The sequence below is a fragment of the Rhamphochromis longiceps genome, linkage group LG6 (genome assembly GCF_057381845.1).
Source record: "Rhamphochromis longiceps isolate RC_006_pf linkage group LG6, R_longiceps_female_GT1.1, whole genome shotgun sequence".
NCBI classification, from domain to species: domain Eukaryota; kingdom Metazoa; phylum Chordata; class Actinopteri; order Cichliformes; family Cichlidae; genus Rhamphochromis; species Rhamphochromis longiceps.
Window position 1 is genome coordinate 43,390,022 of NC_140562.1, and position 24,433 is coordinate 43,414,454.

General features: G+C 42.3%; 1 protein-coding gene across 19 annotated transcripts in view; it reads left to right on the forward strand.

Moving 5' to 3' along the window:
* rims1b (regulating synaptic membrane exocytosis 1b) overlaps nucleotides 1–24,433 on the forward strand; it is an 85,911-nt gene that overhangs the window by 52,601 nt on the left and 8,877 nt on the right. For 5 of the 19 annotated variants that reach the window (XM_085410874.1, XM_085410877.1, XM_085410875.1 and 2 more), the window contains 12 exons: nucleotides 158–311; nucleotides 2,906–3,022; nucleotides 5,137–5,199; nucleotides 7,975–8,094; nucleotides 8,853–8,936; nucleotides 10,018–10,095; nucleotides 10,528–10,593; nucleotides 11,579–11,785; nucleotides 12,105–12,211; nucleotides 15,575–15,678; nucleotides 15,810–15,970; nucleotides 21,720–21,937. In XM_085410874.1, the coding sequence (XP_085267000.1) occupies nucleotides 158–311; nucleotides 2,906–3,022; nucleotides 5,137–5,199; nucleotides 7,975–8,094; nucleotides 8,853–8,936; nucleotides 10,018–10,095; nucleotides 10,528–10,593; nucleotides 11,579–11,785; nucleotides 12,105–12,211; nucleotides 15,575–15,678; nucleotides 15,810–15,970; nucleotides 21,720–21,937 (1,479 nt within the window). Of the gene's footprint in view, nucleotides 1–157; nucleotides 312–2,905; nucleotides 3,023–5,136; nucleotides 5,200–5,593; nucleotides 5,672–7,974; nucleotides 8,095–8,852; nucleotides 8,937–10,017; nucleotides 10,096–10,527; nucleotides 10,594–11,578; nucleotides 11,786–12,104; nucleotides 12,212–15,574; nucleotides 15,679–15,809; nucleotides 15,971–16,186; nucleotides 16,337–21,719; nucleotides 21,938–24,433 lie in introns of all 19 variants that reach the window. The other 14 variants (XM_085410893.1, XM_085410881.1, XM_085410885.1 and 11 more) reach the window with 14 other exon arrangements.

Genomic DNA, 24,433 nt, shown 5'->3' on the forward strand with positions numbered 1-24,433 from the left:
CTGGTGCACCCTTACCTAAGGACACAACTAATGCCTGGATGTGTGTGAGTGTTTGTATCCCTCCTGTGTGTATGTTATATCTGTGAATCTTGAAACATGTATTTTGCTTGTTTTGCACGTGTTTGTGTGTCCACACTGGATCTGTGTGCGGGTGCAGGCGCAGAGCGTAACTCCAGGGAGAGAGAGCGGGGCAGCACGTTGGCTGTGCCCGAGCAGCAGCGACCCGTCCAGCACCGCTCGCGCTCGGTGTCGCCTCACAGAGAGGACACGTGCAGAGCTCGGTCTCGGCCTGCACACGTGCCCATGCAAAGGTGAGTTACACCGGGGAGTTTTACCTGCTGAACTCTGAGTGATGATTTGGCAGGTGGGGGAACCCTAAAGAAAAGCTTGACGTTGCTTGTTAATTTGTGGACTGCAGCTGCGAGGATTACTGCTCGACAAGTCCGCTGCTGCATTGTTCTGGTCACGGCAGATGGCTGCCCTCTTTTGAGCCTCTTTCTGTTGGTTTCTTCCTGTTAAAAGGGAGTTTTTCCTTCCTACTGTCGCTGCTCACAGGGTGTCGTCTGATTGTTGGTGCTTTCTCTCTGTTATTGTAGGGTCTCTATCTTATTCTCTAAAGCACTTTTAGCCAACTGTTTGTGTTATTTGGTGAGGATAAATACAAAATAAAACCAGTACCGGTACCAAATAAAAGAAGATTTATTCATAACACACAGGAAAAAGCCCTGGGAAAGTGTTAATGATAAAAGTTAATGAGTTAATGATAACAACGATTAAAAAAAATAACGATAAAAACCCTGAAAACCATAAATTTCACACACGAGCCTTAACTCTCATGGCCCGGTACCGGGATGGGGGACCGCTGCACTAAACCATCTGAGATGTGACGTTACCAGATTCCCTGCTGGTTCTTTTAGTTACTAAATGAACATATAATAAAATATAAAATGCTTATTTAGTATTTTATTGTCACTATTTGAATTTAAGCAGAAATTAAGAAAAAAAATTGATTTAAAAAACCAAAATGAAGCTCAGGGCTCAGCCTGAGCATGGCTGCTGTGTGTAACAAATGATTTAACAGTAAAACTGTAAACAGTACAGCTGTGTAACGCAGGCAGGACAGGGCCCAAAATGCAGACTCACGGAGACGGGACCTCCAAAATACAGCTTTATTTACTGGGAGAAAAAGCGACACAAAACTAAAAAGTGAAACCTAAACACACGGGGAACACTGCTGACACGAATTAACGTGACGCCACAGGGGAAGCAGAACTAGACACACCGAACATGGAAGCCGGAGACCTTCACAATAAAACAGGAAACGGAGGAACATGACACAGAAATGGAGGAAAGGCAAAGAGGGAGACAAGAGAGACATGGCAGACTGGGGAAACATGGATAAACATGGGCAGGGGGGGACATAGAATGAAACAAGGGAAACAAGACGCAAGAACTCACACAACATATATACACACAGACACACAGAGAGAGACACAGAGGGCAAAACAGAGATGCTAAACAGAACAACCTAGGCACCGCAGATTAAACTCAAGACTACCAACGTGGACTTAACCATGAACCATAATAGAAAATGACTTGAAAATACAAGAACACAACACACTGGGTCAAATGACCCAGGCACACGACAGACTCTGTGTGTCACAGCTGGCCAGATGTAAAGAGTAGATCGTATTCACCATTCTGACAGATCCCATCCCAGTTTGGGGAATATTTAATGAATTTACTTCTTTGGAGACCCACATATGGATGCTTTTGATGATGCTGTCTATATATTTCAATAATTGGAACAGCTGGAAGAGACAAACCACCTCAGCTCTTGTTAACATTTCATTAACCCAGGGAGAAGCTGGCAGTGCAGCAGAAGTTCAAATCTAAAATGTTTGATTGAGTGCCGGGTCTCCACAACATGGGTCACATTTCATGGGTGGTTGATCTGGAGATTTTTTCTGCTTTTTTCCCACAATAATAAAAGTTGTACATCAGTGTCTAATCACACTGTCTTTGAACTTGGGTAATGTATCCTCTCTCCAGGAAAACGTCCAGGAAAACACATAAAACTAAAACTATAAAGCAGCAGAGAGCTAAATATAACCAATGCAGAATACGGAAGCATAAAACAATAATCAACAAAAATAATAAAAAATGTAAAACTACAAAACCCCAAAACATGCCAAACTCAAACCTCTGGGTCCAAGACTCAGGGACCTTAACTGATACGCTAAACAAATCTGTAAACCAGAAAACACCACAACAGAGCACAGCTGACAGAAAATCATTAGCTGTGTAAATTCCTGAGTTAATGTATTTATTTCCCTTTGCACGCTCAGGCTGCAGCTCATCTCAAATGTCAAATCGACATCTTACAGCTCTGAAACTTCAAACTTTTAGCTATTCGGTGCGCTCAGCTCTGATACTGTCCCGAAGCCAAACGAAGAGTGACAAATCACTTGTGTGTGAAAGGATCTTTACTCATTGAATTTTTGGTGATAAATAACCAACAAATGGACTGATTGACTTTGTAATGTGCCCTAATCGCTCTTCTAGCTTGTGTTCAGCACAGCAGTTGCCATGGTGATCTAGCCAGGTTAAAAGGCATCCACCTTCCTGGTACTGAAAACTCTGACTTTAGGCTCAACATGCCCGAACAACACATTAATCTTGCTTTGCAGTGCAGGCAGCATTTACCTAGAACGTTTCAATCTCACTTCTTACCCCTGCTCATCGTGTCTCTACATCAAATCTTCAGTCAGATCTCAGTAAAGCGAGAATAAACATGATAAAGTCACAACTTTATAGTTATTTCATTTTATCGTATTTTCTTTCTTTTAATGACTGCACTCATTTTCACATTACATATAGAAATGACATGTTTTCTCATCATCAGGAGTTTGGATGAGATCCACCAGAACCGCCACCACTCCCACTCCCCCTCCCATTACCACGAGCCCCACTTGGAGCACCAACGCTCAGGTGACTCGGACTACGAGTACTCTGAGGACAGGTAACCTGCTGTTGGAATCTCCTGGGATCTTCAGGATGAGGGGCGGGGCAGTGAAAATCTCTTCTAGTTGACTTTTTTACTTGTAATAAAAGAAAGATTGACATGTGTCAGATCAATGGTTGATTCTCTAACAGCGAAACTGGCCATCATCAAACATGAACTTCTGGGGCTTTGACACAATTATATATATTTCTCAAAGGCTGAATATTGTTTTTGTTTATGTGTGTGTAATGTGATCTTGCCAAACTATTTTCTACTAATACTACTAACAGAGTGAAACTACCCATATGGAAAAGAAATAGAAAAAGAACTTGTGGTAAATGTTGAAGTTTTATGTGTATTTTAAAGTTTCGGGTTCCTTCACACAGAACATGGCATGTGCTGCACTTGCATCTGTAAGAATACTGGACCTCTGTTCTTCTTTGCATTAATTAAAAAGATTTGTTAGATATGTAGAGCAACAGAAAGGAACACTTAGGAAGTCTAAGCTGTGTTTACACATATTGTACGTCCACTCGACTGTTAAAACACACCCGTGTACTGCTGGTGCCGTGGTTCTGGGTTAGAGTTATGTACAAATAATTTCTTTATTTTCTCAGTTTTTACACTGATTCAAGTTTTACTTCCTGCTGTATCGCACGCACAGCACTGGTATTTTACTTCTGAGTCGCCAGATTGTGTCTTTCATGGTCAGATGGTCTTTTTGCTGTGAAGCAGTTTCTGGGAATCCTCGTGTGCATCTTGGGTTTCCTTGCATGTGGAGGTGTTTATGAACGACTTGGGTTTTTGGAGAGTTTCTTTTTTTTCCTTCCTCTTCTTAGAATTTTTTGCCCCACATGATGCAAATTTAGGATTAAGGATTTGGATTTGGGCAGATTCCACCACTTTGCTCTGTGTATAATTGAGTGAATTAGATGCTGGATGCTTTAGTTTCAGATTACAGCAGTGCAGTTATTGTCTCCTTTATATCTTTAAATCTGTTTACTCATAAAAGTGGCCTTTTTTGCAGTTTCTTCATGCAATATAATTGTAGGAAATTAAATCAAGTGCACATTAAATGTGTGCGAGTGTGGCTGTTTACATAGACAGTTATTTACACCGAATAGTCTCACGCTGATCGCGGCAAATTGTGAAAATACAACAACAACAAACGTTGTTGAGCCTTTTACGACACGTAATACTAAACTCTTCTAAGCTAAAGAGAATTTAACAGAACACGTGACAGCCCTGCTTGATAAGAACATGCCGCTGTTTCTGCCGCTGTGCTGACGATGTATTCAAACCATGCAGAGCATGAGCAGAGCAATGCTGTGCAAAAAGTTGCTGCAGTTCAGGAACGAACCTCAGTGAACAGGAATCAAGCTTATTCAAGCAAAGACACAGATTATTTTAGTTTCCACAAATACATCAACAGTGTCAACAGTGCATCTGAAAGGAAATGACACACTGTCACGTGTGGAGAGGAAGCAGCTGGTCGCTGTGCTTCGTGCCTCGTCACAATGGCGGCTGCCATACTATGTGCTGCTGCTGTTGATGATAATGACTCACAGAAACGTATTTTACTACAGTCCAAACACATAAAATGTAAAACTGCATTTATGTTTGCACAACCTTGCACCAAAAACATGATGGAAATTTCCATATGGGAGCTGCAGACTCCAGATTCATTCTGAACGATCTCACCAGCGCCCATGTGAAACCTGCCCACAGAGTGGGAGTTGGTCAGTGTTTTATTCTTCCTACTGCAGCCACTGAATGTGGACGGTGTAGAGCTTTTCTACTGTTAAGCCATCATAGACAGTGCACAGCCCCCTTTTCATTGCAGATGCACTTTTGGACTCAAAATAGAAAGTGCACACTGTAGTGGCGTTGCATGCCACTTTCTTAAGAGTTGTATGTAAAACATGAACATTTACTACAGGAGTGTATGCACAGGTTTATTCTAAGTCTTTTCCATATGGGATTCTCTGCTGTTGAACGGAGACTTGATTGAAATCTCAGAATTATGATTTCCTGGTTTCTGTCATTCATAACTTCACTTTACCTGTCTGAGTTGCCATCCTCTTCTTTTGTGTTGTTTTTCATTTGTTCACCCATCGTCATGCCAATGACAGTGAGGTCCTGGAGATGCACAGGTCTATCCGGGGCGGGAGTGCCGAGTGCCTGCACACAAACAGGTAAAAAGAAAAAGAGTAGCTGTCATCATTTCCATTTTCACTATACTTTAACAACTCCATCTTAACTCTTAAAGTTGGCCTTTTTAATGCAAAAGGAACATGCTGGTTATGGTTGTGTCTGTTATTTCTGCTTTTCTGCACATGCATGAAGACAAAAGTGTGACGAGTAGTTGTAGCACACATAAATTCAACTGTCTCATAACAGTGTATGCGGGGATTTGAGCCCCGCTCGGCACCTGACCTCAAAGAAGGCAAAGCTTTGTGAATAATTTCTTTTATTTCGTTTTTTTTTTTTTGCCTTGGATGTCTTCTCTACATAACAGCAGTTATGGATTGTCTTTCCACTTTTTTTCTTGTCTTCCTTTACGTGCATGACCTCCGCTCATACAACCAGGAGCATAGGTAGATACAGCAACACCCTCCCCCCCAAAATGCCCCTGTTAGTAAACGGTATCCATAAAGACATTTACAGGTAAGCTTTTAGCATTAAAGGCAGTCCTGCAAACCCTTCTCTGTGCCTGTCCAGCTTTCCCAGACTCATTTGTGGAGTTGGTGGGCCATTTATTCGTGGCAGTGATCTCTCAATGCAATAAATGCCCATATGTCTCCCAGGCCGCTGTGCTGATTGTGCGTGCTGTGGTCGGAGTGTGTGCCAAGTTGCTTTGTCATGGTGCCGCTTCAGTGAGATGTGTTGCTTTCCCATCTGCATTACACAATCTTTTACATGAGCACACTGCTAATCTTACACGTGTAGCCCATCAACTACAAATCATAAAAGAAACACAATTGGAGTAATTGCAGTTTCTAGTAATGCTGCGTGTGAGGGTCTAGCAGAGCTCACCTACTCTGCACACTTTGCACGGGCAGTTCACCTGAACCAAACAGTGAGTCTGGAGATATTCATGTGTGAAAACAGCTTGGGCTGACCAACGGGTGACCAAAACTTTTAGGGCCAAGGATCCATTTAGGGACACAAAAGCATGATTGTAACACCAGTTTAGCTATTTGCGACTTCCCCTTACTCGATGGTTTGGACGGACTGCAGAAACAAACTGAACTTGCTAAACTTTTAATTACTGTTGTTACTTTTATTTAACCAAGAAAGGAAACTCTCGAGATTAACACTCTTTTGCTAGAGTGTCCTAGACCAAGACAGGCAGCATTAATCCGTCTACTTTTTGGATGGATGGAGAAACTGAAGCTCCCAAAGAAAACCCACTTAAATTCTACACAGGAAGTCCCGTCCTGGGTTCGACCCCTTTTACTGCGAGGTAACAGTGCAGACCACTGAACATTTAAATAGCATTTTAACTCGATTTCTGTCTTCCTCCATGCTAATTAGAGCGCTGGCATGCTGTTGACATTGTAAGCACTGGCATTAGCATTTAGTTTAAAAGTGCTGTGGCTAAATGAAGCCGAGATGGGCTGTTAGCCTGTCTGTAGACCCTTAGGAGGCTTACAAACAAAAGAAAGTAGAAATGTGGAGAATGGAGATTGCTTAATGTTAAGAACTTTCACAACTTGTAGTAATCTTATGCAAAACCATTGTTTGCCTCACAAAGTGTCCGCTTACCAGGTTAAACTTGGGGGCAGTGCCATTTAAGTGCGTACTAGCAAGGGCTTGTTGCCTGTTGTGTATTAGTATGAAGGGTTGCTCATAATGTCCACTAGTGACCAACTTTAACTAAAGAGCAGAACAAGTGGTTTTAGTCTTATTTAAAGGAACCTGATGTTTGTCTCCATCGAGTCTCATGAAAAAACCTGAATGATGTGAACAGCTGTAGCTTGGCTTGGGTTGAAGTTCCCAGAGTACCCTGATGATGACTGCTGGTTAAATGAAACCTGAGGATGCTTTGCAGCTGATGGGCTAAAACACACGAAGTAACATCATTTTTCAGATGCTGATGATGGAATCAGAGAGTGTATGTATGTAGTATCTGCTTACTTTCCCTTTTTCCTGCTTCTGACTGCTTTCACAGAACAGTAAACGCTCGTATATTTTTTGAAATATGCTATTTCAGTTTCTTTCCAAAATTTAAAAGCTAAAATGTATTCCACTCTGTATAACTTGGTGTAGCTTAGCCCCAAAAGTTTGAAAAACAGGGGGGAAGCATTCAAAAATCCTCACTTACAATCTGAGTGCAGCAAAGATGGTAGTAAAGGTATAGCTCTTTAAGCAGATTCATTACAGTTGATTGGGGACATGCCCAGGTAACCAGTGCGGGGGAAATAGTGAGACTTGCTTCATGAAGGTCTTTGGGGGACACGATGGGTTTTATGTGGACATTTCATGTAGGAGCAGTTCCCTCCATTTTTGTCTGTTCTGCTCTGATAACAGCGCGTACATCCTATAGATCTGCTGCAGCTCGGTTTCCTCGCCACATGTCGCCTCTGTAGCTTTAGATTGTGTTACGTAATTGGTGTTACATGTAATCTTCCTGTACGTATGTGTGCGGGGCCAATCCACCAGAGAACAATCTCTACACTCGGCTCTCTGAAGTCACAGACTGCATGTAGCTCATCTCGTGGGCACGATGCTGCAGGAAGCCTTTTAATCGAGCTGTTACATAAGCTGTGGACAGGATGCATTAAAGCTACCCTGCTTTATGTTGCCATGTAAATGTTCTACTTCATTTGTTAATTTCATGTTGTTTCCCCTTCCTGCACTTATTTGGCTTGTTTCTCTCAGTTGTGTGTGTCATTTTTGTTTTCCTTTGCCTCTCTTTGCATGCGGGTCTTTCCCCACCCACTGTGGGCGGGGTTTCTGGCACACAGCTCCACCCTCCCCGCATGCCTAAAGAGCAAGCCGCCCCACAGGCAGGAGGGGGGCAGCGCCTTGCCTCGTAGCATCCTCACACACCGTGTGCTCAGGTTCACTGATGAGGTCACGGTTAGGTAAGAACACACCCACTTCACATGTCCTCCCACCATTGGTCCTCTTGCCACCCAGAACTGCTTCTTTTTCCCTTTGGAGCGTGTGCTGGTAAAAGCAGGGTGTTACTCTTAAGCTCTTGTTGCCGCCCGTGTCAGGCGTTTGGCCTCAAAGTGTCGTGTGCGACGTCATGCGATGGCAACGAGCCGGCCATCTGTTGATAGTAGCTGTTGTCAGCAGCATGATGTGACACAGCACAGACATGCAGCGGAGCTCTGCTCTCCTCGCTCACTCCCAGACACACGAATCGTCCCTTCTCCCATGTAGACCTGGTTCCCATGACAACCTCCCATCTGAGTGGTCTCACTCTGCGAGGCCGCGAGGAGTGACTGGCGGTGATAAATGGAAACACAGCATCAGAGCCATTACCGTTTTAATGCGCTGTCTCATGGCCTCCCTTCTTCTCTCTTTGTCTCTCACTTCTTGTTACCTTTCTTCTGATTTTCTCTGGATTTTCTTTGTCCCTCTTTCTCTTATCAACCCTCCCTTTTTTTACTTGCTCGCCTCATCCTTTCTCCTTCTCCCTCTGTGGTGGTCTCCCATCTTCACTCTTTGCCTTATTTTGTTATCTTTCTTTTGACTATTTCTGCTGTATCTCTTGTTCCCCTTCCCACTCATCATCCTTCTGTTGTCAACATCTTCATCACCTCGCCTCCTCCTCGCATCCTCTGTCCCTGTGCATCTCTGTTTCTCTCTCTGCTGCCCTGTTGTGGCGGTGCAGTGACCTGCAGCCGTCGTTGGACAGAGTGAGGAGCGCCAGCACCACGTGTCTGAGACCAGACTTTCACTCTACTGACAGAGACAGGTATCAGAAGAACATGCACACCATCACCTCTATCTGCACTCTTTTTCTGATGGAGTCATTCAACTTTTTGGGTGTTAGGATGCTGCATGTCTCCACTTCCCTTCACATCATGTGCCCCTTTCATACATGAGTAAATTTGCCATTATACACCCTCATTTAAAAAAAATAACCCAACTCAAACTATCTAGTTGTTTGCATATCTCAGTTCGTTTAACCTCCAAGACAGATGAAGGAGTTAAACAGGAACAGATAAGATTATAAACCACAAAGGTCCCAGCAAGCGTAACTGAGTGCAGCTTCTCTCAGATATTATTTGCAGATATGCTTATTCAGTTTCTTCCCAAGAGTCATATACTAAGATTGATTCCACCCTGCAGTCAGTAAACAGAAAAAATGGCAACATGGATACTGTGCATTTATTATTTATTTATTTGCAAATAATAAGGTGAGGATAAGGAGAGAGATCGGCCAGTAAATCAACAGCTTCACCTTCACACTCATCCCTTTCTGTACGTCTCTACCTGAGCCAGTAATCCACCGTTTCCCATTGGAGAATCCTGGCCTCAGACTTGGCGATGCTATTTCTTATCCCAGCTTCTTCAAACACAGCTGCAAACTGCCCCATTGTAAGCTGGAAATCCATTGAGCAGGTCCACATAGCCGCAAAAAGCAGAATCACAAAAAGCTGACAATCGCTGTCATCTTCACTGCACATAGAAATTCTGTCCGCACCGATTATCATGAGCCCTGGTGGAGTCTGATTGCTGGTATAACTGCTGACCGAGCTCTTGTTAGGAACATATAGGGATGTAACAGCTGGTGACACCATGTTTGATCCTCTGTAGTCTGTGAGGAAGGTTTAATTTTACAGATGCAACAAAAACTGTGTTATTATAATTCTAGTTCTTCTGGTATTTTTACCACCGTGTCAGTTTGTTTGCTCACAGAAACGTGTCTCTGTGGAGCTTTTACCTGATGTTGTGCCATGAAGTTGAAAGCAGCCTTCACTGTCCCTTTCCTCACTAACAACCTCTCTCCCACTGGGATGCTCCTCCTCCCTCCCACCTTCCCACCCCTCCAGGTGTTCCAACTCTTTGCCCCGAACGACTCCCCCAAGCCCCAGGATCTTAGTAGAACATGTGGCCCCTGAGGAAGACAGGTACACCGGGTCCACCCCCCTGTGCCGACCCCTGACACGCTGCGGTTCTGCTTGCCTGCTCATACGTCCCTGAACTCTCACTTGAAAGCCTATCCTGTAGCCTGAAGCTTGTCCTGTAGTGATATGTACATCGTAGATCTTGTGATCAGCACCGCTTCCAACCCTTTTCCTGTAAATATTTGTTGTCTAAGGCTGTATAATCTCTCCTTTGTTGTGCTGCACCTGCTTCTCTCTTCTGAATTTCTTCACTTCTCTGGCTTGAAAGCACTTTTGCAGCTATGCAGCTTCCATAAACCAATAGAAAGACTGAGTTTGAACCTTTTTATAGTATTTCTTGCCCAGAGCTCAGTTGGGCCATTCTCTGCATCGCCATTTTCCACATCGTGTTTGTTTTTCTTCCTCTCTCTCTGTGGCCGCTGTGTGCCAACACAGGCAGTCTAACAGTTCTCCAGGTCCAAACTGTCCAAAGGGCAGCAGAAAAAGCCTGGAGGGGGACAGGTAAGCTCATTCATTCATTCATTTACCTGTGTTTCCACCTCATTACCCTAATCCCTTCCTTTTTCTCCAGAGGGATCATATTTAACCATCTGTTCCTTTTGGTCATGTGTGGAATTTTTTTTTCTTGTTCAAATCTAAGAAATCCTCAGAAAGACCTTAGATATAAACACATTGATCCATATTTGTGATTTGTTTTGTACAGTAAATGGAGCTTCGCTGACAAAAACTGGGTTTCTGTGTTTTATATGTTTGGAATTAAGCAAGAAAAAAAGCCTTTTTTTAATAATCGAGAAGCCAAACTGACTTTTTATTCTCTGTGCAAAGTTATGTTTGTCCAATCTTCCCTTCAGTGTTGTGTACTTGCACACCTCTGGATTGCTTCAGGCACACATCACAAAAAAGAGCCAAACTTTTCTCTCAAAGACCTTGCACAATGCACAAGTCAGGAAAATTCAAAAAACAGTGAACATGGTTCTGGCTCGGACCCTGCTGACTTCTCTGCTGAAGATAGAAGGCTATTTGGGAGGGTGTAGTTTGTTTGTTTTTTAATCATCTTAAACATTAAAGTACAGTCAGTTTGACCCAGAAGATGATGCTCTCCATCTAAACTCTACGGTGAAATTAGAGATCAGTGATCTGAAAATAGAGCTGAAGATAGAGGCAGTGCTGAAAGCGGTTCAGAGGTGCATGATGACACGGCCTTGAAGAACAAAACAGATAAATTTAACTCTGGTCAAGTTTTTGATTGTTTTCTTGTATTATATTAGGATTTTCTTTACATTTCATAATTGTAATATGTTAAGCCCCGCCTTCTGTAAGCTGACTTTTTCTGATTGGCTGCCCCTTTAGATTAAAAACAAAAAAAAACTGCAGGTGTGCCGATTAGACCATGATTAATATGACCATCCACCACTGAAACAGACTGTTTGTGTTGTTTTGAGTTGCTATCTTTCTGTTTTTATTCCTTTTTATTTGCTGATGGCAGTCGCATCCAGCCCACCTCTATCCTGAGGGGCAGTAGAGGGAGAGGAGGCCCTCTGAGGCCCTTTGGCCAGACAGTCCTGTCAGGGTCTTGTCCTAACTCACCACGGCTGGACAGGTGCATGCTGTTGCCAGAGCCCCGCCTCCCCTCACCTGGTTTCCTCTCTGTTACACTGAGTGCACAGATACTACCTATATCAGCCATATCCCAGTATGATCTTTATGATATGTTGCTCACAAGTGATGTGATATTTTTATAAATTGTCTGTACATAAAGTATTTGAAGTATTTTGGGGATCTGTAGAAATACTCAGACACACTCGGTGAATCTTCCTTTGCTTCTCCTGCAGCTTCATTGATGATTCTGATCAGTTTCTCTCCTATCTTGACCTTTGACCTTTACCATTGACCCCAGTTTGTTGCTTCTGTGACTGAGTGTTGGGTCTCACTTGAATGAGAGATTAATCTCTTTATCATTATATGTATGTATAACTAATTTTCGCACCTCCTTGTGTGTTCATGTCCTGCAGAGCACACCCTTATGGCAGCCCGACTTCCCCAGCGGGGACTCCCTCATCAGGTCGCAGGGGCAGGCAGCTCCCTCAGCTCCCCGCTAAAAGCAGCAGTATAGAGCAAGGTGCGTTGTGTGTGGAGAAAAATTCATAAGAAAAAACATGTATCGCTACAGTTTGATAGTTGTAATCATTCGCATCAAACTGTTGTCAAAGTGAATAACTAAAAGGATTTTTAAATGCATCAGGTTTGTCCCATTACTGGACCAGTGACATCAGAACAACAGCCCTGCGCCGTCACCTCAGTGTGTATTATAGTGGCGTTTGTCAGATGTCTGCTTCACACCCTGAAATTTAGGAAAACACGCCCCTTCACAACAGTAACCGAGCTTATTGACAAATGAAAAGTGCATGAAGGCCAAAGCACACCTTGTATTGTTCTTTGACTGACAGCAGTTTTGATGAGTAGCACTTATTGACACCCTATGATTAGAACGGGCTAAAATTAGAGAGCCTTATAATAATGAGTAACTGTAGTGACTGAACCTGTTTTAAAATTCTGGATTGCAGCTCTACCAGCTTCAATGCTGCACCCTTAAAAGTTAAACCCTCTAATTATGCTCACATATTGTGTTTTATAGCCAGGTACTGGGACCTCCAGGTTGAAAAGGGTTAACAGCCTTTAAATTGTCAGTGCAGAGGAGTGCTGAGTAGATAAAACTCATATGCACTTATGTAGGCTGCGCTCATGTTTGACTCTATGCCCACAGCTTCAGTGCCTTTAAGGTTTTTTTGGCCTGAATTTTGTCTTTCATCTGTCGGATTAGGACGTTTAGCGTACAATAAATCTCTGTGTCCTTCTCACCAGGAGTGAGATTTGAAAATTACATGATGCCATTTGAAGGACTGTAAAAATGATCAACTGCAGTGTTGGGTCACTTCAAACAGCAGAACTGAAGCATGACAAATGGTCACTCTTTAACCCCTCAAGCCCGGCGCTATTAAATTTCACCTGAAAGACAATATCTCCAATTTCTGTCACCAACAGCAGCACAACAGTGAAGGATTAGGATGTGGAAATGCATATAATGAGTCTCCACATCACAATCACCAGGCTGGAGTGAAACGTTCAGCCACATTCATTTAAAAAAATCCTGTTTTAACAATTCGCAGCTGTAATTCTTCCAGATTTGACTCAGCAGGAAAAAAATTCAGTCATAGTTTAGTCAGTTGCACTGGCTCTTGTTGTTTGTGTTTTAATGACCTCTGGGGTCAAAAGGGTTAATTTATTTTTTAAACTCTCAAAAAAAGAGCCTGAAACACACAGTTCAGGGCAAAACAACAAACCTATCAAAAATCCCTGAAAGCAGTTCAGGAAGCTGTCAGCATAAAGTAAGTGCATCAAGATTTCTGTCTGCTCAGCACTCCTTTGATTGAAAAAAACAATATAAACAGTATGAAAACTGTGGAGTTTTCATACTGTTTAGAACTGTAGGTGTAGAGCAGAGTGTGCAGGGACAACACTGCACCGTTAATGAAACCGATTTAGCTATTACATGTAAGAGAGTTCATAAAGTCAGACTGAATGTGAAACTTTTATTTGCATTAACTGCTGAAGAAAAAATGTCTTTTTATGTCTGTTTGATATAATAATCAGATAGTGATTGTATAATTCAGTCAGTCTTATTTTAGTATTTTTGATCCACTTTCACTTGTTTTATTAACATTACTGCATTTCACTATTTATACAAACTCAACATTTCCTGGTGGTTTAAAATTAAAACCTTCACAGGGTTTCACTGGACTAAACATTACATGTCTTAAAAAGACTTTTATTTTGAAACATTTGTGGAAAACTCATACATTCAACTCATACCTTATTTCCTAAAAGGTAAAGATGTATTTAAAAATGATAAATTCTGTTATTTAACTAGAGAAAAGGTGGTTGCGAAAAAGTGAGTTGCGGACTTAAATACAGTATCAAACAATCAGCCTTTAATGGCGTCGATGCAGGAAATAGCAAAGTCTAAAATAATCCAGAGCATATGCCAAACAGAGCTACTGCAGGGAATAAGTTACCAGAAAACTCTAGAACGTCCTCAAGGACACAGAACGAGGATACAAACAGCAAAAAGGGACAACTGAACAAAGGACAAGGGGAGAGTGAGACAATATATTCATAGAAGGGTGAGTAAGAGTGGAGACACCTGGGAGACACAGCTAAACCAAACAAGCTAAAACCTACAAGTAATGTCAGGGACTAGAAAGAGAGAGCATATTTCCCCACATGTTGTCTTCACTTCTTTGGCTTCCTGTTAAATCCAGAATCAAATTTAAAAGGTCCCGTCTTATCTTATGACCTTGTAGTACCATATCACCCTATTAGAGCACTTCGCTCTCGCTCTGCAGGCCTACTTGTTGTTCCTAGAGTATTTAAAAGTAGAATGGGAGGCAGAGCCTTCAGTTTTCAGGCCCCTCTTCTGTGGAACCAGCTTCCAGTTTGGATTCAGGAGACAGACACTATCTCTACTTTTTCTTTTTTGATAAAGTATACAGATAAGGCTGAATCAGGTGACCCTGACTCCTCCTTTATGTGCACTGCAATAAGTGTAGGCGTTGGGGGATTCCCATGATGCACTGAGTGTTTCTTTTTCACTCACTGTGTTTTTATACACCTCTCTGCATTTAATTATGAGTTATTATTAATCTCTGGCTCTCTTCCACAGCTTGTCTTTATCCTGACCCACGACCATGACAGTATTATTCTTAAGTTTAATTTCTGCTGCATGAAATTAGCTAGATTTTAAGACTTTATCAGACTTTAAAACATCAGTCACTGTCTGGTAGATTTCTCAGCACTCACTTGCCTGCTGATGGCACCAAGAGTCTTAGTATATTTCCAAATTCTCTCAAGTGGCTCTTTTTCCAAAGAGCTCCGGGTTGTTGGTGTTCTCACAGTTGTGGCGTTTAGGAATATGCGCTCAGGTGGGAATTTATTTTTTGTGCAACTCTAAAATGTAAAATAAGTTTAACAGCTGTTTGATTGAAAGCATTAACTTCAGGGAATTTGGTTTTAGTCCCTCTAAAACTTTAGCCTATGTCAGTTTTCCTCACTTTCCAGTGCTATTACAGTATATGTGTGTCCTTCTGGTTCACATTCACTGGTTTTCTCTGCAAAGATAAATTTTTAAACACTAAAGTAGGATTTCACCTAACCATAAATCCAAATCCGGCATTCCCAGAAGACCTGGATTGGAATTTGAAATTTATACTTTTTCAGTGCAGATCTAAAGTGTCTTTGAGTCTTCCTGATGGAGTTTCCAGTGCACATAATGCTCCACCTAGTGTCAGAACCCATGTCCTGCATCCACAGGAAACACTATCCAATTAAAACACGTGTATTTTATTTTTCTTCATGGGTTTTGCTTTTTTCTCAGTGACATGCTTTTATCCATATCCTTTGTCTTTTTAAAAATGTTGTGCCTCAGCCCTCGCAGTGGAGGAGCGAGCCCGACAGCTGCAGATGAAAGTACATTCCTACCGGCCTTCAGCCTCCCATGACCCTGAGACAAACCTCAAGACCAAACGGGAGGTGAGTGTTTGTATTCGCTGCTCACCTCTTCCTTCTGGACTTTATAAACAATGTATTTGTTATTTATTCGTCCTCAGTTTGAACAAATGTACTGAGCTTCCCACCCTCCTTCACTTTACCTCCATCTTTAGATGTATGCAGAACAGAGGCGCAGCAGCGACAACATGTCGGCCAGATCTTCAGACAGCGATATGAGCGACGTGTCGGCGATCTCCCGTGCCAGCAGTGCCTCCCGCCTCAGTAGCACCAGCTACATGTCTATCCAATCAGAACGGCCCGGGGGACGACTCAGGTCAGTTGTGACTGTAAAGGCTGCTTTTTAACACCACAGCCATCATTTTTAATACTCTAATTAAACCCAGATGTCGGAGAAGTGCATGCTGATCACAGTCTGTCTTTCCTTTTCTTGCACGCCACTTGCCGTTGCATGTTTGTGTCCTTCTGCATGCTCTGATTCTTCCACCCACACGCACGCAAACACATGAACGCACAAACACACATAACTCAGATCCAAGTCATTAGAGGAGGACAAGAAGGACAGGAGGATCTCGTGGGGGGTGGATGGAGAGGAGGAGGAGAACGAAGGTGGAAAGAGGCAGTTCTCCGAGGAGCTGAAGCACAGGAGACACACTGTGGCAGGAGACACGAGAGAGTCCAGGTAAAGAGTTGTCACACGGTGAATCCACCCATGATGGCAAACGGTCCATCTGCTCACTGCACAACTAGGTCCACATAGACCTCTCAAGTCCAAAGAAAGGCCGTCAGAAGCTATTAAAGGTGGAAACATAAGCAGTTTATATAGAGGTGGTTTATTATAGTTTATTGTAGATGTAGATGTGGAACCTTTCTTTCTGGAGAAAGAAATCTCCAGTGAAATCTCCATATTTATGGGTAACTCCTGTTACCCATCTGCAGTGGCTTTAACAACAAATTAGGAGAACTAGATCACAAACATAAGGCCCGGGGTCCAGGATCAGTCCGGCAAAGACTCCACCCACTGGGTGGCTTTGAAAAAAGTGAAGGAACATTTTTGGATCACCAAAACATTTTCTGTAATTTTACACATTTATAAGAGTTCATTTATTACAACAGCATTTCTCTATCATGTTTGTTTATCACTGTGACACAATGAGCACTTTGGCACTTATTTTTCTAGGATATCTGTAGATCTAAACATCTATCTATAGATGTCTCAAAATATCTCAAGATTAAAAGTGTAGATAAACCTCTTAATGCTGTCAGAAAGGTCAGAGTTCAAAGTTTTAGACATCCCTGAACTAGATTTGACGTTGCTGTAAGTGATTTTTTACATTCTCCAGTTGTAAAAATGTGCAGCCTGACCACTGAATTTTATACCCCGTGTCTGTCAACTTATCCACTTCATGTTGCTGAACGTCAGAAGCGGCGGTGAGCGTGGATGTAAACACCTGAAAGTCCAAGTCGAGAACAGAAAATTTAACAGTGTGTGAGCAGATTTGTTTGCTTTAACCATCAACCCGGCGGGCTTATGTTTGATCTGAGCCTGGACTTAAAATTAAACTCTGTTACTGTTCAAGCTATTAGCCTGCTAAATCAAATAGTATACTTTTGATTCATTTCCATAAAAACAGGTAAGCACTCCAAGTCAGCCTCAACATGTTAAGATATTTTTCTCCACCTAAAAGTTTTTTCTCTGTTATTAAGATTAAGATAACCTTAGGGTGCTGCAAACACACATTTAAAAAAATGTCCTTTTGTGTTACACAGCTTGATGACTTTTAATCACGTTAACAGCATTAGTCCCATCTGTGGTGCTAATCATTATTCCTCCCTGAGCCATAGGTGGATTCAAAAGTCAGCACCAAGACGAGTTCCACATAAATCGCTAACACAAACACGAGTTGCATAATTCAAAATTAAGCACCAGCTGAACTAACACTACACATTTGGGAAAATAAGAAGCTGAGCCAAAAGGATCAACATCAGTTGACCTGAGACGGCTAAAAATAGAGGGGAAAAACAACCGATTAAAAAAAAGTGAAAGGAACCTTTTTTTAGGAAGAGGGTACTAGGAGGGAAAGAGTCTGTCAGATCTCACTTTAAAATTTATTTTGAAAGTAGATATTTAAAACGTTTCTTACTTTCTGTCAGTTACATTCTGTTAAAAACGGCGGCCAATGTTTCAAGTCATGAGGTCACTGTGTAAGTAATTCCTGTCAGCCAAAAGTTCAGACTTAAGGCTGCTTTAAAGCTCAATTACAGGCTGTTTTTTCTACCCTTGGATTTGTATGATGTCACAGAGAGCAGATAACCTAATATGGTCATCTTAATCACAAAGCTCGGGGTGTGAACAGAGACGTCCCACCAAGCTGCTGTTGAATTCTGCAGCCGATTGGAAGAAAGTTTTCTAAAACAGAGGAAAAGGGAGCTTAAATGGGATGTTTCAGACAGAGGATGAACTGAAGGAGGGGTCCAGCAGAGGACGAAGGAGGTACTGTGAGTCATACAGAGCTACTCTAGTTGAATCCAAGAGCAAAAATATGCTGGAAGTAAGTGAAATAGAACCTCTTTCAAAAGAGACTTTTTTAGTCTCCTTATATACAGCTACACACACACACACACACACACACACACACACACACATATATATATATACATACACACACACACACACACACACACACACACACACACACACACTTACTTCAGCAGCTGACCAGTAACAGACTGCTGACAAGGACAAATGACCCCATCTCACTGCTCCACAGTGAGCCAGGTGATGATGTAGTGCAGCTTATTAGCTGGCTAATGTATTGAGGTGTGAGAGAAAAGAGAAAAAAGGACGGGCGTTCTTTACACAGATCAATCCAAACCAGGTTTTTTAAAAGCAGCTCGGACTCGGATGTCAGAGGCTTGTATGTTAGGAATAGATTATTTTCTTTATTTAGTTTATCACCAGTAAAACAAAAGCAACCACAGTCACATGCACAGAGCCAAAAGTATGTGGACAGTCACATTAGCTCCGTCAGCAGGCATTAATCAGATTCTCTGAGCCTTCACTCTTCTGGGAAGACTTGTTTGTGGGGATTTTTTCCCATTCAGACACATTAGTGAGGAAGGCCGAGCCTCGCTCTCCATCAGTGCTTCTGTTCATCCCAAAGGCTCTTTACTCCTCTACCTACAATCATTTTGTTATGGACCCATTTGTCCAACACCAAACTCGCTTTATCGTTGCAGTTTTTAACCTTAAGATTTATCTTAGGAGGTGCTAGCTTGAAACGAGCCCTGTAAGTATAAGAATCTCAACTTGAAAACAAACTAATTCAACCTTTAATAGTTTCAGGGCCAAAATGAACAAACTGGGATCTATGAGTCAGAGAGAGAAAATTCTGATGTACAGCATCCCCACCTCACTGATGTGTGAAAAACTCAACACACATTGACACATCTGCCTAATCAAACTGGAATATTAAAGTAAATAACAGCCTTTAACAGTGAGTCAGTGACACTGATGTCACTGACTCACTGTTAAGAGCATTACCTGAAAAAAAGAAGTTACTGTGTAGCACAGAAGCACACTAATTTTAATCCTTCAAAAAATGAGGTTTGCATATTAATTTAAGACACAGGGGTCCGCTTATTTTTCCCATGGGCTGCACATTCAAACTCAAAATTACAGAGAGGAAAAATTAGATGTGCAAAAGAAGAAAAGAATGTATTACTGAAAGATAAAAACCACCTGGTGTGGTGGTGGTGGTGGTGGTGCATTTTGCAGTTAAATTCCTGTCCTGCAGCAACTCCGTCAGTATTTGTGGAGGTATTTCCATATTTCAGTTTCACACCTTCGAGGTTCTGGCTTACATGCAACCACTTGATGTGAATTTCTGCTCTGTTGCCATCTAGATAACAACAGATTTGCAGCTTTTGCTGATTTATCACAGTTAATTTCCGTATCACAAACAGATTCCATGTAATTGCAAACTTGACCCCATTCAACTGTAAACTGGTAGCAGACTGACTCCATCTAATTGCAGAGACCACAAGTTCTTTGCACACAGTCGCACATTTTAACAGTCCGTGGGGAGCGACTCACTTTCAAATCAGGCCTTGTGTAGCTGGTAGAGGAACTCCGGTTTTTGGCTTAATTGTGGTAATGCTGCACAGTCGGTGTACTGGTTATGCATTACCGGGTAATGCAGGAGCCATTTTGACATTGTTTAGCCTTCCGTTGGGAGTCCCTCAGTGTTCGAAAACAAGAGAGGTCTAGTATTACAGTGAGGCTTTCAGATTTTCATATCCCGTTGTTTGCATGCTGGAAACAAAGAACGCGTGTAATGGACTGAGCAGCATTTTATTCAGTTCAAACACAGAGCTGGATTTTAAAAGCAGACAGTGGAGTCAGACTACATTTATAAAAGCTGGTCAGTGTCAGAAAGCCTGTAATGTGTTTTTAGACAGAGGGTGGGCAGGAATTAGTAACGAGTTGATGCACATCGACTGCAGGCCGCGGGTCAGTTTTCACTCAGAGCTGGATATTAATGCAAGCATTCAGTGGATATTTTCACGTCTCCTCCAGGCCGCTTTGATGATGGCTTGTGGAAGTGACTGAGTGCATACAGAGGAGATTAGACAGTCTTTACATCTTTTTCTGTTACAGCTGTCCTTTAACCTATCCTTCCTCTTTAATTCCCCCACATGTTTGATGTAGTTCTCCTTCCTAATTCCTAATAATTGATGAGCTGCTGCTCATTTAAGCTTTTGTGAGTCCTGCCTTCTACTGCATTTGTTTGCATAGACGTTTGTGGTCAGACACGCTGACATTTCAGAATAAAACCACACAAACAGACAAATGCATAAATTTTCCTGCTGACATTTTAAAAATGAGCTGGAAAAAACACACACACACAAATCACAAGCCTTTTAGCCAAAAACAGCAAATGTGATTAGACTGATTTTTTCCCCCTGTGCCTGTTTATATGTGTTTGTGTTTGTGTAATCCTCCTCGCATGTCTCAGATCCCTCCTTGCATGCATCCTGTGCTGTGACTGCCTGGACCCCCTCCACCCTCAAGACCTGGATCCTCCCCTTCCACCCTACCCCTGTTCTACACGCCCTTCTCTAACTCCCCTGCAGGGAGAGGTGGAGAGGCCTCAAACCACCCTCCCGCTTTCTCCTCTTGGTCACTGGGCTGTAGCTGTCAGGGACCCACAGGGAGCGGAGAGTTTGGGTGATAGGGGCAGCGTAGCTGGACTCTCTTGCAGTACTTTGGCCCCCTCTGAGCTGATGGACATGCGACAGCTCCTCCGAATCCCTAGGAGACAGCATCGATTGCTGGACACGTTCTGTCCGTGTGTAGTGGCTTGTTTAAGAAGACTGAACTTTAATAGATAATATGCTCAGCTATAAACTGCTGGAACATTCTACTTCATTTTTATTCTCTTTTTTTGAGGGTTTCACAGCACAGCTCTGTTACCAACCACTTATGATTTGGCTTCGATTATTTCAGAAGTGTCTAAATAGGGAAGAAAACATAAAGGGCCAAACATATAGTTCCTTTATATGAGTCAAATGATTAGGAATGTAGATGTAACTTAAAAGCCTATTATAGTTAACTTACAAGGAAAAATGTGACAAATAAAAACTAGACAGGAGAAAAAAACAATTAACTGAAACTATAATTGGAAATTAAGTTTTAGTCTTAAAACTTAATTTTAATGTGCTCAGATTGGTCAACAGAGCAGACATGAGGCTAAACGACATGTTTAATGACATTAAAACTGTAAGATGTCAAGTTTGGCTTGTAAAGCTTGAGTTTTGACTCATGTGACACGTTGATGATTATACTGCATTTCTTTTCTTTGGGACTCCAGACTTTTATTTGATGCTCTTTTATTAAACACGCTCCCTCAGCAATGTTCGTCATCCCCACCTCCCATCAGTCATGCTGTTTTTGTTGTTGTGCCACAGTAAAGGTACAGTACACTCGAAGTAAAAGAGAGCTTAATAACAACATCTATCAAACACACCAGGTCACAAAGTCACGCTTCGCCTTCTCTCTCCAGTCGGCAGATGCGAGCGTCCATGGGCCGCAGCATGCTGAAGAGTTCCAGCGTGAGCGGAGAGATCTACACCCAGGAGCGCACAGACGGCAGCCAATCAGACACGGCGCTGGGCACGGTGGGCAGCGGCAGCAAGAAGAGACGCTCCAGCCTCAGCGCGCGGGTGGTGGCCATCGTTGGCAACCGTCGCAGCCGCAGCACGTCGCAGATCAGCGGCCCCGGTGAGTCGGCGGTTTCAGGGATTTGCTGGAATTTCATAGGACTGTATTTAAAAAAAAAACTTAAAACTAAAGATTTTGGACCATGTTAGTTTTTTGGAAGCAGACATGACAATATTTAGAAAAGAGGGTGGAGATACCTAACATCCATAACATCCATCTGCTGTATGTCACTTTCCAAAAGCTTTCTCTAATCTGATTCCATCCTCTGCTAACCTGCATTCTTTTTTCCATTAAAGGTACAATATGTAAAGTTTAATTAAATGCATGATGTAATCTGCAAGATCTGACTTCTTGAGGAATGTTAATGAGCGAGGAAGTCTCTCACGCCTCAGAATGATATTTTAATAATGCAAGAAGTCCCAACCTGATTGAAGAGGGTTAATATGAGAAAGCCCGCTGGCTCTGTGGACACACACTGCATTACTGTGCTAATCAGCTCACTGAGATCCTTTCTGCACTTTCTCAGAGGTGTGCAGAGGGTGGCAACATATCCAGTATATGGAAAACATCAACTGTAATGCCTGTTCCAAAATCCGAAGTAACCAGTTCAGACCAGCTGCACTTACATCCTTTGTCGTGAAAATCTTTGAAAACATGACGTGTGCTTAATTGGTGATAAACTAGATTCACTGCGGTTTGCTTGTCTAGTGGGCAAAGCTCTTCATTCTAGACAGCGCATATAAGAATCTTGAAAACCAAAATCTTACATGGGAGGTTTATTTGCAGATTTTTCTTCCACGTTCAATGAGATGCAGTCCCGACATTACCCGATCACATTTATTGTTGCTTTTCATTTTTTTAACTGACAGAGTTCAGTGGGCTTTTGGAAATGCCTGCATGCCCAATCCTATTATCTCAAACTCTGGCTCCCCACAAGGCTAAGTCGTTCTCCTCTGCTTTTTATCATGTGCACAGACAGCTGCACGAATTCTCAGTGGGGCAGATTTCTGGTCAAGTTTTCTGATGACACTGGGCTGAAAGTCAGAGCACATTGGTGCTTTGCCTGCATTTGTCAAGTGACAAACTTCTTGCCTTTAATTTGACTTAAACTAAGGAATTAGTGAATTTGATGCAAGCAATCAAAAAGCGTGGAGACAAAACCCAAACGCAGACAGACTCAAAGAAACTGAAAAGACGCCTTTAATTTTATAGGTGTAGAGTACCAAAAGAGTAAATACTCACTCCAGAGGTAACCAAGCAAACTGGACAGAGCTGAAAGTAATTAAAACAACAAGGCAAGTAAAATTAAATACAAAACACAAGTAGCAACCAGCTACCAAAATAAAACAGGAAACGGAGACTTAAGATGCCAAAGGACACCGGGGTGGTTAGACCAACTTTAGCACAAACGTTAAGAACAGAAACAATTCAAACACTAACAGAAACCACATTACAGAGGTAATAAGAGCTCAAAAACCTGAAAGCAATACACCAATAATTCTAAACAATAAAAGTCACAACTAAAACCAAAACAGAGGATTTTTAGTGATTCTAAAACACAAAACTCCAGGACAGTGACACAAACACACAGTCAGTGGTTCAACGAGGACAACAAAGAATCGACTTGTTGCAGAAGCTGAAGTCTTTCAGTGTTTCCTTTAATATTTTCCTTCTTGTGCTGGTTCAGTGGGTTGTATATGAAGGACAGACACAAACTTTGCAACATTAAAATCTTTGTCAAGATTATTTGAGTCCAGTTAAAAAACCCGTGCTCACCTTGGAAGAATCACACGGTTCATTTTTCTCAAGTGAATTTATTTTATTGTCCTCAGGTCGGCACTGTCATGCTTCTCATGCATAATAGATGCATGAGAAGCAAACTACTCAGATTCCTTCATACCTTCTTTCTAGGGGTGCAACGATATTCGTATCGATATTGAACCGTTCGATACAGTGCTTTCGGTTCGGTACGCATATGTATCGAACAATACAACATTTGTAATTTATTTTATCAACTTTCCTTCTGACGATGCTGTCTGTGTGGAGCGCTCAGTGAATCTGCGTTCGACTACTCCGCCTAGGCTGCACTGTCGAGCGCAGATCCACTGAGTGCTCCACACAGACAGCATAGTCAGAAGGAAGAGCGCAGGGCACCTCCCCCACCCTCATTCAGATCTGGCGTTTGGAATTATTTTGGTTTTCATGTGACGTATGACCCTGAAGGTAAGCGAGTCATGGACTAAAGTAAAACAGTATGTTGGATGTGCCGTGCAATGCTCAATTACATGGGTGGGAACTAGTGTGTTAGCGCAGTTAGCTCGTTAACGTGTTAGCTGTCTAGCCCCATGCACGGGGCGATCGGCGGTAGCTCGTTAACGGAGATTTGCCGTGTTGTGGCGTTAAGGTCATTTCAACGAGATTAACCTGAAAGCACTAGTGGGAACACAACGAATATGACTGCACATTTACGCCGACATCATCCTAGTGCAAAGACAAAAACAACAAGCATGCTACTAACTTTAGCCGAGTCATTTAGACAGCTGTTAGCACATGATT